Below are 14,563 nucleotides of genomic sequence, written 5' to 3' on the forward strand. Positions count from 1 at the left end.
GGATGTTCCTTTCCGTGCATTGCATGGAGTGCTCATCTCAATGCACTCGCACAGAAAGGAATAAAGGGGGGGGGGTGGGATAGTGGTGGGTAGAAGGGAACTAGCGAGGCGGCTAGGAGTCCGATGTGTACCAAGATGTGTCTTTTACTGAAATCTGAACACAAATTCAAAATAATGTTTTTTTTTTCAACAGGGCTTTAAAATTTCTTCTACTTTTCCAGCAGCATATCTGTGTCATGGGCCATGTTGTGCTTCTAGAGAATGACACGGCGACAAAATTCATCACCGTTCCCATCCCCGTGGATAACCATGGAAAGCCATCCCGTGCCATTCTTTAGTGTCTGTCTCAACCTCAGTCCTTTTACACCAGCAAGGCTTGAGGGTCAGTGGCTTTGACCGTTTATACTCTGATTTTTTTTTTTTTTTTTTTTTTTACCCTTGATCCCCACAGGTAGCTTTTATTTTCTCACCACCTCTCCAGAGAGCCCCCTCAATACAGCTGCATTCTCTCACCAGAGTTAGCGAGCGTGAGGGCTTTCAGCAGTACGTATTCTTCCTTCTCTAGGTTCAGCGCTTTGTACTTGCGCACCAGCTGCAGCACCGAGCCGTTCAGGTCCAGCATACCCGCCATGCGCGAGAAGTCCTCATCCATCACGTAATCGTCTGCGTATACAATCTCATCTTCAAAAGGCAAGGAGCGGTATGCTACGCCCAGGATCAGGATCTCCATCCAGACACTCTGCAAGACACTCATCTGATCTGACAGCGAAAGGGAGGAGAATCTTGGGATATTTTTAGCCCAGCTTATGATAACTACAATTTCACGGTCTGCAAGGTCGCACAGTGTAGTCATGGCTTTGTGAGCCAAGTATAGGCTAATGAAGTCATTGTGACATCACTAAGGAGGCTGGCTCTTAGGCATTGGTGGAATGAGGCATTATGACATCACAGTCTCAGCTCTGGAATGTTGCTGCTCTTTGGGTTTCTGCCAGGTACTTGGGACCTGGGTTGGCCACTGCTGGAAACAGGATATTGGGCTTGATGGACCTTCGGTCTGCCCCAGTAAGGCAACACTTATGGACTTATGTTCTACCATCCCATGTCATGGTTTAGTGTCTATCTCAACCTCAGTCCTTCTACATCAGCATTCTTCAATGCAAGGCTTAAGGGTCAGTGGCTGGGCCCATTCATACTAGAGGTCTGCACGGGAACGGGGATTGCGGGAATCCTGCGGGTCCCACGAGAATCCCCCCTAAACCACAGGACTCCCACGGGGACCCCACTCTGGCCCACGGGGACCCCCCTCTAGCCAACGGGACTCCCATGGGGATGGAAGGCTTTGGAAGCAGGGTTCATCCATATAATATAATGGACACGTCAGCCTTAGTAAAAGAGGGGGTTTATAAGTTAATTACCTGAACAGAAAACAAAAAAAGGGTTTCACCAAAGAGATTCCACAAGGAAAACAGCAGTGCAAACACAAAAGAAACTGTGGAATTGATGATCCTGTCAGAAGTAATTGCTGCTTTTTATGGGGACTGGCGGGGATGGAGGCAATTCCTTGCGGGGACGGGTGGGGACAGAGAGGATCCTGGTGGGGACTCAGAGGATCCTGGTGGGGAAGGGTGGGGACGCAGAGGATCCTGGTGGGGACTCAGAGGATCCTGGTGGGGACGCAGAGGATCCTGGTGGGGACGGGTGGGGACAGAGAGGATCCTGGTGGGGACGGGTGGGGACGCAGAGGATCCTGGCGGGGACGCAGAGGATCCTGGTGGGGACAGGCGGGGACGGAGAGGATCCTGGTGGGGACAGGCGGGGACATAGAGGATCCTGGTGGGGACGGGTGGGGACGTAGAGGATCCTGGTGGGGACGGGTGGGGATGCAGAGGATCCTGGTGGGGACAGGCGGGGATGGAGAGGATCCTGGTGGGGACAGGCGGGGACGTAGAGGATCCTGGTGGGGACGGGTGGGGACGCAGAGGATCCTGGTGGGGACAGGCGGGGACGGAGAGGATCCTGGTGGGGATGCAGAGGATCCTGGTGGGGACGGGTGGGGACGGAGAGGATCCTGACGGGGACGGGTGGGGACGCAGAGGATCTTGGTGGGGATGGGCGGGGATGGAGAGGATCCTGGTGGGGACGGAGAGGATCCTGGTGAGGACGGGTGGGGACGGAGAGGATCCTGGTGGGGACAGGCGGGGACGTAGAGGATCCTAGTGGGGACGGGTGGGGACGCAGAGGATCCTGGTGGGGACGGAGAGATTCCTGGTGGGGACGGGTGGGGACGCAGAGGATCCTGGTGGGGACGGAGAGGATCCTGGTGGGGACGGGCGGGGATGGGTGGGATTTCTGCCCCTGTGCAACTCTCTGATTCATACTCTGATTCTTCCCTCTCTCTTTAAAGAATGACATAGAGATGGTTTCCCGCAGTTATCTGCAGGGACGGAAACTAAGATGAATTGTGACACCATGTCATTCCCTATGTGTTTCCTTTGGCTAGAGTATCTTTAAGTTTCCACTCAGGATTTGTTATGGCTTTCCAAGGAGATGTATCCTCAGTTGTTTTGATAGAGCAAAAGAATAACCCGAAAGGGACGTTTGCAGTGGCTGTAGACCATTCGTAGCATTTTGCTTTTCCTCGTGTGCATCTGTCAGCATCTTCTAGTTTTCCATCTTTGCTCACAGAAGTTAGCATGAGCTGTTGTCTTTGACCTCTAGAACTGTACAAAGAGCAATATATAGCTTGCCAAACCAAAACCCACTACTTCACTCTAAACAGTTCAGGTACTTTTGTTTAGAATGAGAGGCAGTTTTTGTAAGTATATAGTTATTTAAGTATACAGTTATTTACCTACATGAAAAGGTTTTAAAATTGCCTTGCTACTGTCTGTAGAAAATCCAGTATACCATCAAATCATTTTTTTTAAATGCGTATAAGGGAAATAATTTTACTTAATCCTGACAATATTTTGTTAATGGTTTCCACACATCCTGAAATTTCTTAAAATATCCCTTTTGTAAAGCAATAAATCTTTCCATTTTATAGACATGGCATAAAGAATTCCACCAAAAGTTATAATTTAATCTCCTCCATTCTTTCCAATTATATGCGATTTGTTGAATGGCAACCCCTGTCATTATTAGTAATAATTTATTGTTATTCGCAGAAATCTGACTTTTTGCTCTCATATCCATACCAAATATCACAGTATCATAGGATAATGCCACTGGGTTCTCTAATAAATTATGTTTATCAGTTTATGAGGTAGGGAGGGGGGTATTTTATTATTACATATATCATACAATAATGGAATATATGGTTGGGAGGGATGGGCGAGGGGTAGGGATAAGAATCTATGTAATATACCAATGATTGTTTATAAGTGATGTATTTATTGTTACTGTGATTGAAAATATTTAACACTTAATGTAATTTTTGAAAATGAATAAAGAATTATAAAAAAATAAATAAATGCGTATAATATTTTTGATTCAGGCACACTTTGGATTGGAACCAGGACTTAACCTTGCTGTTAGTTAAGGGAGGGTGACGTTTACTTCTAGTCTTTTCAAATGAGACTTGAAAAGGGGCCTGAAACCTTAGTCCTCGCAGCAAAAAAAAAAAAAAAAAGATTTAAAAGCATGCTTCCTTGAGCTTCTGCTGGTTTGCATAGTATGAATGTTTACTGTGCTGCAGTTTGACATGGAATTATACCCTACAGGGAGTAAAAACTGGTATCAACAGAAGTCTGGCACCGAAATGAATTCTCAACCTGCTGAGCTGCAGCATAAAAAGATTTCTGCACGGTGGTGCCAAACTATTAAGAAAACCTGATAAGAAATTACAATAAAACCATGTAAGATATTCAGCCCTCGCATTCATGGCGGGGTAAGATGTTAACCTAGAAAAGGAATATGGTAATCAACCAGAGAAAGAGAGACAAAGAGTATCAGACATTTATTTTTGAAAGGTATTACCGTATTGTAAATTGATTAAGAATAAGGCCCACTAGATAGGCGCCTATCTAAACTGATTGGCAAGCTCAATTAAGCTTTTTAATCAGCACCGATTGAAACCTAGGCGCCTATCAAGAAAGCGCGATTGTGTAACAAGGCGCCTCTAAAACTTTAGGCGGCCTTCAAAAAATAAGCGCTATTCATAGTAGGCGTGGGCGTGGCTATGTGTTAGGCGCCTTCTTACAGAATCACTGCTCTTAAGTGTGCTTAAGCGCTCGCACGGGCGCCTAACGTTTAGTTGTGCCTAGAACTGACCTATTTAATGGGCGCCTCCAAAATCGGTGCCGCTCAGCGCGATTCACTAAACAGCGCCCAATTTTACTTGAATCGCGCTGAACGGTGCCTATATTGGCAGCTAACATTTGAACGCTTCTTATAGAATTTGCCGTTAAGTGTTTGGTCACCCAAAACAAAGACGCGCTCTCTTCACTGGTCAGGCTTGGGTTAGGCTTCTCTGCATACATTCAATATAACTTACTAGTCTTATAGCCCGTTACATTAACAGGTGCTAGAATATATGTGTGTGTGTCTTTATTTCTTTCTCTCTCTCTCTCTCTCCTTCTTCTCTTCTCCTTCTGTATTTGTCTTTCTTTCTGTCTTTCTTTTTCCTCGGCTGTCCACCCATTCTCCCTTCCTTTTACCTGCCCTGTGTCCACCACCACCCCTTCACTGCTCCCCTTATCCAGCAGCAGCCCTTCTCCCTTTTTATAATCTCTCCCCTGTCCAGCAGCACCTCTTTCCTGTCCCCCTGTCCAGCAGTAGGCCTCCCTTCCTTTTTCTCCCCCCCACAACACCGTCTCTTCCCCTGTCCATCAGCATCTCTTTCCTGCTCCACCGTCCAACAGTAGGCCTCCCTTCCTTTTTTTACCCCCCCTTCTCTTCTCCTGTCCAGCAGCACCCCTTACCTCACGTCTGCCCTTCGCCGACAGCCGCCTCAAGCCGGTTCCAGTCTATCCCCGGATAGTTGAAGTCACTCATGATAACTGTGTTGCCTCCCTTGCAGTTGCGTTTAATCTCGTCCGTCATTTCTCCATCAATTTCTTCAGACTGCCCTGGGGGTCGGTAGTAGATGCCGATCTTCATTTCCAGTCCATTCGTTCCCGGAAGTTTGACCCATAGAGACTCTAACTTATCCGTCAGTTGTGGCGTGTTCTCTCCAGTGGATTCAATTCCCTCTTGGACGTATATGGCGATGCCCCCCACCTTTTTGAGCCACTCTGTCTCTGCGTTATAGCTTGTATTACAGTGTCCCAGACGTTTTCCTCAGTCCACTATGTTTCTGTGATTCCGATGATGTCAATGTTATCTTTTTGTGCCATTGCTTCTAATTCACCCGTCTTATTCCTTAGGCTCCTTGCGTTCATGTACATACACTTGAGTTTGTGGCCTGTTCCCTTCTTGCATTTTCTTCCCTCTTGTGTCCCTATCAGTCTGTCTTGCCTGTGATCTGGTGAGTCTTCTCCTATATCTTTCTGAACGGTATCCTCTGGGTATACCGGTTCCAGAACCATCAATTCTTTCTCTTGGTCGACTGTCGGCTTTCCCCTTCTTCCTAGTTTAAAAACTTCTCAACTTTTCTCTCTTGAAGTACTCAAAATTGTACAGACTTTGGGCTCCTTTTACTAAGGTGCGCTAACGTTTTTAGCGCACGCTGAAGATTAGCGTGTGCAAAACCCCATGCTAATTGAAAAATACTAATGCAAGCTCTATGGAGGCGTTAGAATCTAGTGCGCGCGGCATTGTAGTGCGCGCTAAGTGCGTGCTTAAACCCGCTAGCTCACCTTAATAAAAGGAGCCCTTTGTCTTTAAAAAGAGAATTTATGGGATTCAAAATACAGATGTTCCCTGATCTTTCACCGGAGACGTAGAAGCGTCACCGTGAATTTCTTATGATGAAACCTGGGGTTCTATCTTTGGAGCACAACAAAGAAAAACGGGGAGACCCCATGATCCACAGTGAAAACAATCCATCGATGAAAACAAAAACTGTGGATACAGATGTTTTGGAGATAATTTATTAAACATTGAGATATAAAAACATGAAAATTCAATTCACAAAGTACAATGATAAAAAATACAGTGATAAAAATCCAACCAGACCCTACAAGGTCCGTGTTTCGGCGAACACGCCTTCCTCAGGGGTCCAGTGGTTTGCAAACTCACATATAAAGAGTTGGACTGAAAACAGTCTATTGTCTTTAAACCTGTGAGCAAAGAACACCGCAGACAAGCTGAAATAGGAAAAAAAATGCCCATCTGCAGTAACCATTATCTCTCTCCTTATTGGCTAAGACTCTTAACATTTGCATTTCCTCTTCCTATAGGCTAAGGCTCTTTACACCTGCATTGTGAGGTCATAGGGCTTTATGGTTATAGAAACATAATGGCAGATAAAGGCCAAATGGCTCATCTAGTCTGCCCAACAAAGAAAAATGGGGAAACCCAATGATCTACAGTGAAAACAATCCACCGATGAAAACAAAAACTGTGGATGCAGATGTTATGGAGATAATTTATTAAACACTGACATATAAAACCATGAAAATTCAATTAAAAAAGTACAATGATAAAAAATACTGTGATAAAAATCCAATAGGACCCTACACGGTCCGTGTTTCGGCGAACACGCCTTCCTCAGGGGTCCAATGGTTTGCAAACTCACATTTAAAGAATTGGACTGAAAACAGTCTATTGTCTTTAAACATGTGAGCAAAGAACACCGCAGACAAGCTAAAGTAGCAAAAAAAAAAAAAAAAAAAGCATTGTTATTTGTTTTGGGACCAACTTATCAGCTGAAGTCCCGCAGCAGGCATGCACCAGACACTCCTCTCCACTCTCAAATAAAATAGACCACACCTAAAGGCTAAAGGGGCTACAGCTCGTCAGCTTGGAGAAGAGACGGCTCAGGGGTGATATGATAGAAGTCTATAAAATACTGAGTGGAGTGGAAAGGGTAGATGTGAATCGCTTGTTAACTCTTTCCAAAAATACCTAGGACTAGGGGACATGCGATGATGCTACTAAGGCCCTCTTTTACTAAGGTGCCCTAACAGATTAGCGCATGCTAATTGATTTAGCGTGTGCTAAACGCTAATGCGTGCATGTTAGTTTATGGACGTGTTAGTGTTTAGCGTGCACTAATTCAATTAATACGTGCTAATTGGTTAGCACACCTTAGTAAAAGAGGGGGTAAGTAGTAGATTTGAAACAAACCGGAGAAAATACTTCTTCACACAACGTGTAATTAAACTCTGGAATTTGTGGTGAAATCAGTTAGCTTAGCAGGGTTTAAAAAAGGCTTGGATAATTTCCTAAAATAGAAGTCCATAGGCCATTATTGAGATGGCTTGGTGAAATCCATTGCTTGTTTCTAGAATAAGCAGCATAAAATCTGTTTTACTACTTGAGATCTAGCTAGGTACTTGGGACCTGGGTTGGCCACTGTTGTAAACAGGATTCTGGGCTTGATTGACCTTCTGTATATCCTAGTATGGTAATTCTTATGTTCTTAACTCCAACTTTACTCTTTCAATAGGGTTTCACTGCCTAACCGTGAATATTCAGCGTGAGATAACCAGTTATCTCTGCTGAATATTTGCAGCCAGCATCAAAAGGTCAACCAGCTAAATCACGTGATAACCAGCAATATTCAGTGGTGACCATCTAACCTCCCCTTTTACAAAGGCGTGGTAGTGGCTGCTTTGCAACAAACTCTCCGGCGCCCATTGAATGCCTACGGGCTTCAAAGTCATTATCATGGCCTGCTGCGATAATCACCTTAGTTAAAGGGGGCTTAAGCTTAGTGGGAAAATTGAGATGCATTAATAGGAAGCCTATCTTTGTCCACTATTAGCTTAACTGGTCAGCACTGAGAGGGGAGGGGAGGGGGATCACGGCACAGTGGTTAGAGCTACAGCCTCAGCACCCTGAGGTTGGGGGTTCAAACCCCATGCTACTCCTTATGTCCCTGGGTAAATCAGTTAATCCCCCCATTGCCTCAGGTACATTAGGTAGAATGTGAGCGCACCAGGACATACAAGGAAAAATGCTTGAGTACCTGAATGTAGACCACTTAGACTATAAGTAGTATATTAATACTAAAAATAAATAAATAAATATTTGTTTAGCTGGTTATCATAAGCCAACTCCCCTCCCCCAACCCTTTCTTACTAAGGTGCACTAACAGATTAGCGCACGCTAAACGCTAACGCGTGCATGTTAGTCTATGGACGCGTTAAAGCGCGTGCTAATTGGAGTAGCGCGTGCTCATCGGTTTGCGCACCTTAGTAAAAGAGGGGGGTTAATGGCGGCCACTGCAAATGACCTAGCATTGAGTATCTGGGGTCGGCGCCAACCACGACACTTTCGCAGGCTGCCTCCTGCCGGCTGAATCCCGGCTCCTTGATGTCCGATTTGTCTTTCTCTAAGTTCTTCCTTTTCTGATCTGGGGTATAGCTGAGGCAACTATTTCTGCGAATTTATGGATTATGCAAGTTGGATCTTTTCATGCTATGAGTAACCTGTAATTATTCTAAGAATATACATCGCAATTACTGTTCTCATATTACTTATTTTGGAAATGTTATGGAGCTAGTCCTCCCTAAATATTTCACTGAGATGAGACCTAAAGGTCTCTCCATTTATCAAAGGTTTATCCCAATGCCACAGACAGGGCAGGATTAATTTGTCGAGGGCCCCTAGGCACACAAGTACACTGGCCCCCAGCCCCGCCCATGCGCCCAGGCGGAAACAGGAAGTTGTGTCAGAGGGAAGCTTTGGGCAAACAGTACCACTTGCAAAATTACAGTTCCCGTTGCCTTTCTTACCCGTGTTGCTTGCTTGTCTTACTTTCCGTCAATGGGGGGGGGCCATGTTGCCGATCGGGTGGGGGGCCCGTGTTGCCGATCGATGCAGGAGGGGCCCATCGCCGTTTGGAAAAAACAATGTTGATGCCCTCCTTCATCGGGTCCCCCTGACCATTTTGGGCCCTAGGCATGTGCCTACTTGGCCTATTGGTTAATCCTGCCCTGGACACAGAACAGGAGACAACCTCTGTTAAAAGGCTTCTTCCCCATGCTTAGTCATAAATATTGATTTGACCAGGATACACAGTAAAGCTCTTTCGCACCAAATACTCAACATTACAATATTGTCCTTTCAGTAGGGATAAAAGGTATTAGTTCAAAGATGGCAATAAAGTACAGTAATTCCGCTGATAAATTTCCTTAGTGTTATTTGCTTTATCTAATTGCCAATGTTCACACAGTAAAAATAATTGAATATCAATTGTTATTATGTTTATAAAGTAATGAACATATATCAAGATAAGTAAAATATCAACAGGCCAATATACAGTGGTGGTGGTTGATGTTAGAAAATGACACGGGGTCAAATGTTTCTCCTTCCCCACAGGAGCTCAATTTCCCCATCACCCCCCCCCCCCCCCCCCGAGTTTTGTCCCTGTACCCGCCCCATTCCTTTAAGCTGTGCCTTTTAACTGCACAAGCCTCGAACGCTTATGATTTTAAAGTGTTTAAGGCTTGTGCAGATGAGGACGGAGCTTAGGCATTGGTGGAATGAGGCATTATGACATCACAATCTGAGCCCTAGAATGTTGCTACTTAGGATTTTAAAGGGTTTGAGGCTTGTGCAGATGAGGATGGAGCTTAGGCATTGCTGGAATGAGGCATTATGACATCACAATCTGAGCTCTAGAATGTTGCTACTTATCATTTTAAAGGGTTTGAGGCTTGTGCAGATGAGGACGGAGCTTAGGCATTGGTAGAATGAGGCATTATGACATCACAATCTGAGCTCTAGAATGTTGCTACTTAGGATTTTAAAGGGTTTGAGGCTTGTGCAGATGAGGACGGAGCTTAGGCATTGGTGGAATGAGGCATTATGACATCACAATCTGAGCCCTAGAATGTTGCTACTTAGGATTTTAAAGGGTTTGAGGCTTGTGCAGATGAGGATGGAGCTTAGGCATTGCTGGAATGAGGCATTATGACATCACAATCTGAGCTCTAGAATGTTGCTACTTATCATTTTAAAGGGTTTGAGGCTTGTGCAGATGAGGACGGAGCTTAGGCATTGGTAGAATGAGGCATTATGACATCACAATCTGAGCTCTAGAATGTTGCTACTTAGGATTTTAAAGGGTTTGAGGCTTGTGCAGATGAGGACGGAGCTTAGGCATTGGTGGAATGAGGCATTATGACATCACAATCTGAGCCCTAGAATGTTGCTACTTAGGATTTTAAAGGGTTTGATGCTTGTGCAGATGAGGACGGAGCTTAGGCATTGATGGAATGAGGCATTATGACATCACAATCTGAGCTCTAGAATGTTACTACTTATCATTTTAAAGGGTTTGAGGCTTGTGCAGATGAGGACGGAGCTTAGGCATTGGTAGAATGAGGCATTATGACATCACTATCTGAGCTCTAGAATGTTGCTACTTAGGATTTTAAAGGGTTTGAGGTTTGTGCAGATGAGGACAGTGCTTAAGCATTGGTGGAATGAGGCATTATGACATCACAATCTGAGCTCTAGAATGTTGCTACTTAGGATTTTAAAGGGTTTGAGGCTTGTGCAGATGAGGACAGAGCTTAAGCATTGGTGGAATGAGGCATTATGACATCACAATCTGAGCTCTAGAATGTTGCTACTTAGGATTTTAAAGGGTTTGAGGCTTGTGCAGATGAGGACAGAGCTTGCAGGAATGGGGCAGGGACAGGAAAAGAACTCTCTGGGACAGGATGGAAAAATGAGTTCCTGCGGGGACAGGAAAAAATTTGTCCCTGTGTTATTCTCTAGCTAGATTCTTAAAGGGGCTGATTCTTAAAGGGACTAGATTCTTAAAGGGGCTAGTATTGTACTCCGCTTCCCCAAAGCTCCTCCTTTTTTGCCAGAACGGTCCCTTCATGGCCTCCTTCTGTCCACAGTATTTGTCTGTTGACTAGATTGTAAGTTCTGCTGAGCAGAATCTGTTTCTGCTATGTGTCTAGAAAATTCTGTTCATACACTTATATAGCGATGAAAGGCGTACGCAGCACTGTACATTTTGACATTTAATAGATGGTCCCTGCTCGGAAGAACTTACAATCTAACTTGGACAGGCAGACAAGGCATATAGGGTTGTGGATGCAGAACCCAAATTGAGAGGAGTTAGGAGTCGAAGAGGTGGGATTTTAACTGGGCCTTGAACACTGCAAGAGATGGAGCTTGCTGTAGGGATTCGGGCAGGTTGTTCCAAGCATTCGGCGCAGCAAGGTAGAAGGGACAGAGTCTGGAGCTGACAGAGGAAGAGAAAGGCACAGATAGGAGGGACTTGCCAGCTGAGCAGAGCTCATGGGGGAGGGAACATAGGATGAGATAAGTGGAGATAGGGTGTCAGGTCAAAATCGCGCTGGGACAAAGGCGTGCCCAGACAATTGAGCGCAGCGCGGAGGTGCGCGCCGCTCTAAATTACTGTTTTTAGGGCTCCGACGGGGGGGGCGTAGGGGGAACCCCCCCCACTTTACTTAATAGACATCGCGCCACATTGTGGGGGCATTGTGGAGGTGTGGGGGGGTTGTAACCCCCCACATTTTACTGAAAACTGAACTTTTTCACTGTTTTTAGGCAAAAAGTTCAGTTTACAGTAAAATGTGGAGGGTTACAACCCCCCAAACCCCCCATAACGCCGGCGCAATGTCTATTAAGTAAACTGGGGGGGTTCCCCAACAAAACCCCCTGTCGGAGCCCCTAAAAACTGTAATTTTGTGTGGCGCGCGCCTCCGCGCTGCGCTCAATTGTCGGCGCACGCTTTTGTCTTTCACGCCGTTGTCTATGAACCGGAGATAGTGAGGGGCAGCTGGGCGAGTGCATTTGTAGTATGCCAGCAATGAGTGGACCTTCCATTACGAGCCGCTTGGATTGCATTTACAGCTGTGATAAACATTTTCCATTTTCCATGCACTACAGCACTGTGTGGCCTTAAGGGACTTTTTCAGAGGTAGCAACTGATCTCAAAGAGACCGACAGGTATCACTGTTTACATTTTATGCATGTGATGTCCCCTGTGAGCACCGGTAGTGTAGCGAAAGTGATATTCTCCCGAGAGTTGAACTTTAAAAGCAGTGTATAATCTGATACGTCTATTTTTACAGCCAAATGCTTCATCACCTGACCACCTGGAAAGTGCCTTTTTTTTGACGAAGGTTTTCTATTCATTAGTAATATGAAATAAACAAATGGATAATGGATCACAACTGCCCCATTAAACAGCATTAGCGATTCATTTGAGAGCTAACAACGAAAAAGCACAGTTTTCAGACCACCAGATGCCGATGAATAAATTGGTGTTCTACCTGCCGCAGTGAAGCAGTGGAGAGGTCAGAGGTCAATTGGCGCCTCCAGAAAGAACCAGCCCACTGGGAAGGAAGAAAGCAGTTCTTTGACTGAGCAGATGAACCGAGACCTCTCATAAAAACGCACCGAGGGCAGGCGACTGACTTGTGAGTTTTGAGGCAAGATGGGGAACTTTGATAAATTAAGATAGCACAGCATTCCCTGTTTCCCTGAAAATAAGACCTATCCCGAAAATATGATTTTTAAAGATGCTCCTAATATAAGCCCTACCCCAAAAATAAGCAGGGATGGGGACAGCGACAAAACTTGCATGGACGGGACAGGGAAATTGAGTTCCTATGGGGACGGGAAAAAATTTGTCCCCCTGTCATTCTCTAAATCTAGCCCCTTTAAGAAGCAGCCTGATATCATCAGATCACAGCTTTGTGGCCCAATTCTCTCAAGATGGAAACACTGCCATCTTTTTACTGGCAATGTTTTTCTAAGATCAACATGGCTTGTGGTGTTTACCACAAGCCTTATTACTCAATTTACATAGTAATGAGCTGTTTTGCCTGCATTTGCATGCTTTGCATTTCATTACTGTATATCCTTCAGTGCCTAATATTAATTTGTGTAATATTACATATGCTATGTTATATTACATATGTTAAAGAGCAAATAGTACCTTAATAAGTACCCCCTAAATTTATCAGAATGATAATTTTGATAAATACAGTAGTATTTAAAGAGTATTCAATGTGCAAGGACTCCCGTACCTTTTGATGCACTGGTCGCGTCTTATTGGCTTCGTCATGGTTTCTCCCTCATATGACTTGTTCATCCCTGCTGTAAAGTATCATTGCAATTCATTCTCATATTCATTCCCCAGATCTGGAGAAAATCTTTGATGAAAATGCAAATACGCTGGTTACTCTGCTCACTGATTAAATGAAAGACGCGTTTCTCGGCACTTGATGGAGTCGGATGCAATCAAGAAAAAAATTGATTTTTTTTTTTTTTTTTATTCAATTCATGTAAATACTGCTCACTCTTAACGCTTTAAAAAAAAATCTATAAAACTGCACTTTTTTTTTTTTCCAAGAACCTTAATTATTCAACAAAATGTAAGAGCATAATTTGACTTTACATGCCTGATGGACAGGAGGAATTTACAATATCGAATGAAGCAATCAAACCATGTCATCTAAAAACCAGCATGGTCTCTGAATTATACCAATCATGATACTACATAATTTGGAACACGTCGGATCAGCCTTAGGATTTTGGAATCCAAGGTTTCATGAAGAGACTTAAGGTATTCCATTTTATAAACGGGGACATATATATTTTAGGACTTTTTACCAATTATCTTCCTCGAACAAAGGTGTTTGAAATGCAACAGTCAATAGCAATTTTATTTAGAGCACCTCCAGTCACAATGCTGCTTACCGCATTTCAAGGCTTAATGAACTGATACCTGTGCAAATGGTAAGCTCATTAGCAGAAGGCAGTGGCATGTCTTGGCTAAGGCATATTTCTTCCTGACTTAGCAGTTTCTAGCAGAAGCTTTGTAGTGTACGCTCTCTCTTTTCCTTCCCCTCCCCATTTTTTTCTCTTTTTCGCTCTACATATCTGGCTCTGGAAAAAAAGTATTTCAGCAATTTTCTTTTTTGTTACACTTTAGTTAGTCCAAAACAGCCCTTATATCAGAACGGTGTCAGGTCAAAAGCGCGCAGGGACAAAGGCGCGCCCAGACAATTGAGCGCAGCGCGGAGGGGTGCGCCGCTCAAACTTACTGTTTTTAGAGCTCCGACGGGGGTGCATGGGGGGGAACCCCCCCCACTTTACTTAATAGACATCGTACCGCGTTGTGGGGGCATTGTGGGGGGTTTGGGGGGTTGTAACCCCCCACATTTTACTGAAAACTTCATTTTTTCCCTGTTTTTAGGGAAAAAAGTTAAGTTTACAGTAAAATGTGGAGGGTTACAACCCCCCAAACCCCTCATAACGCCGGCGCGATGTCTATTAAGTAAAGTGGGGGGGGGGTTCCCCAACAAAACCCCCCCGTCTGAGCCCCTAAAAACTGTAATTTTGAGTGGCACGTGCCTCCGCGCTGCGCTCAATTGTCCGGCCGCGCCTTTGTCTTTCGCGCCGTTGTCTATGAACCTATCAGAACAGTCTACCGCAGGGTCTTGCAAACTTTTTCAAG

General features: G+C 44.7%; 1 protein-coding gene across 1 annotated transcript; it reads right to left on the reverse strand.

Moving 5' to 3' along the window:
• Positions 1-420: 420 nt before the first annotated feature.
• On the reverse strand, positions 421-13,871 carry LOC117369384 (estrogen-related receptor gamma-like). Its single transcript, XM_033963868.1, has 2 exons — positions 13,804-13,871; positions 421-875 (listed from the first exon to the last, which is right to left on the reverse strand). Exons 1-2 carry the CDS (start codon positions 13,869-13,871, stop codon positions 491-493), a joined length of 453 nt encoding a protein of 150 aa, XP_033819759.1. The 3' UTR covers positions 421-490.
• Between the last annotated feature and the right edge of the window lie 692 nt (positions 13,872-14,563).

This window comes from Geotrypetes seraphini, chromosome 11 (assembly GCF_902459505.1).
Source record: "Geotrypetes seraphini chromosome 11, aGeoSer1.1, whole genome shotgun sequence".
In the NCBI taxonomy this organism is placed as follows: domain Eukaryota; kingdom Metazoa; phylum Chordata; class Amphibia; order Gymnophiona; family Dermophiidae; genus Geotrypetes; species Geotrypetes seraphini.

Coding starts and splice junctions, on each gene's coding strand:
- LOC117369384 (XM_033963868.1), bottom strand. CDS start 13,871: ATGCCACTGCCTTCTGCTAATGAGCTTACCATTTGCACAGGTATCAGT. Junction 876..13,803: donor TCATTAAGCCTTGAAATGCG/GTAAGCAGCATT, acceptor TGACTTCATTAG/CCTATACTTGGCTCACAAAG.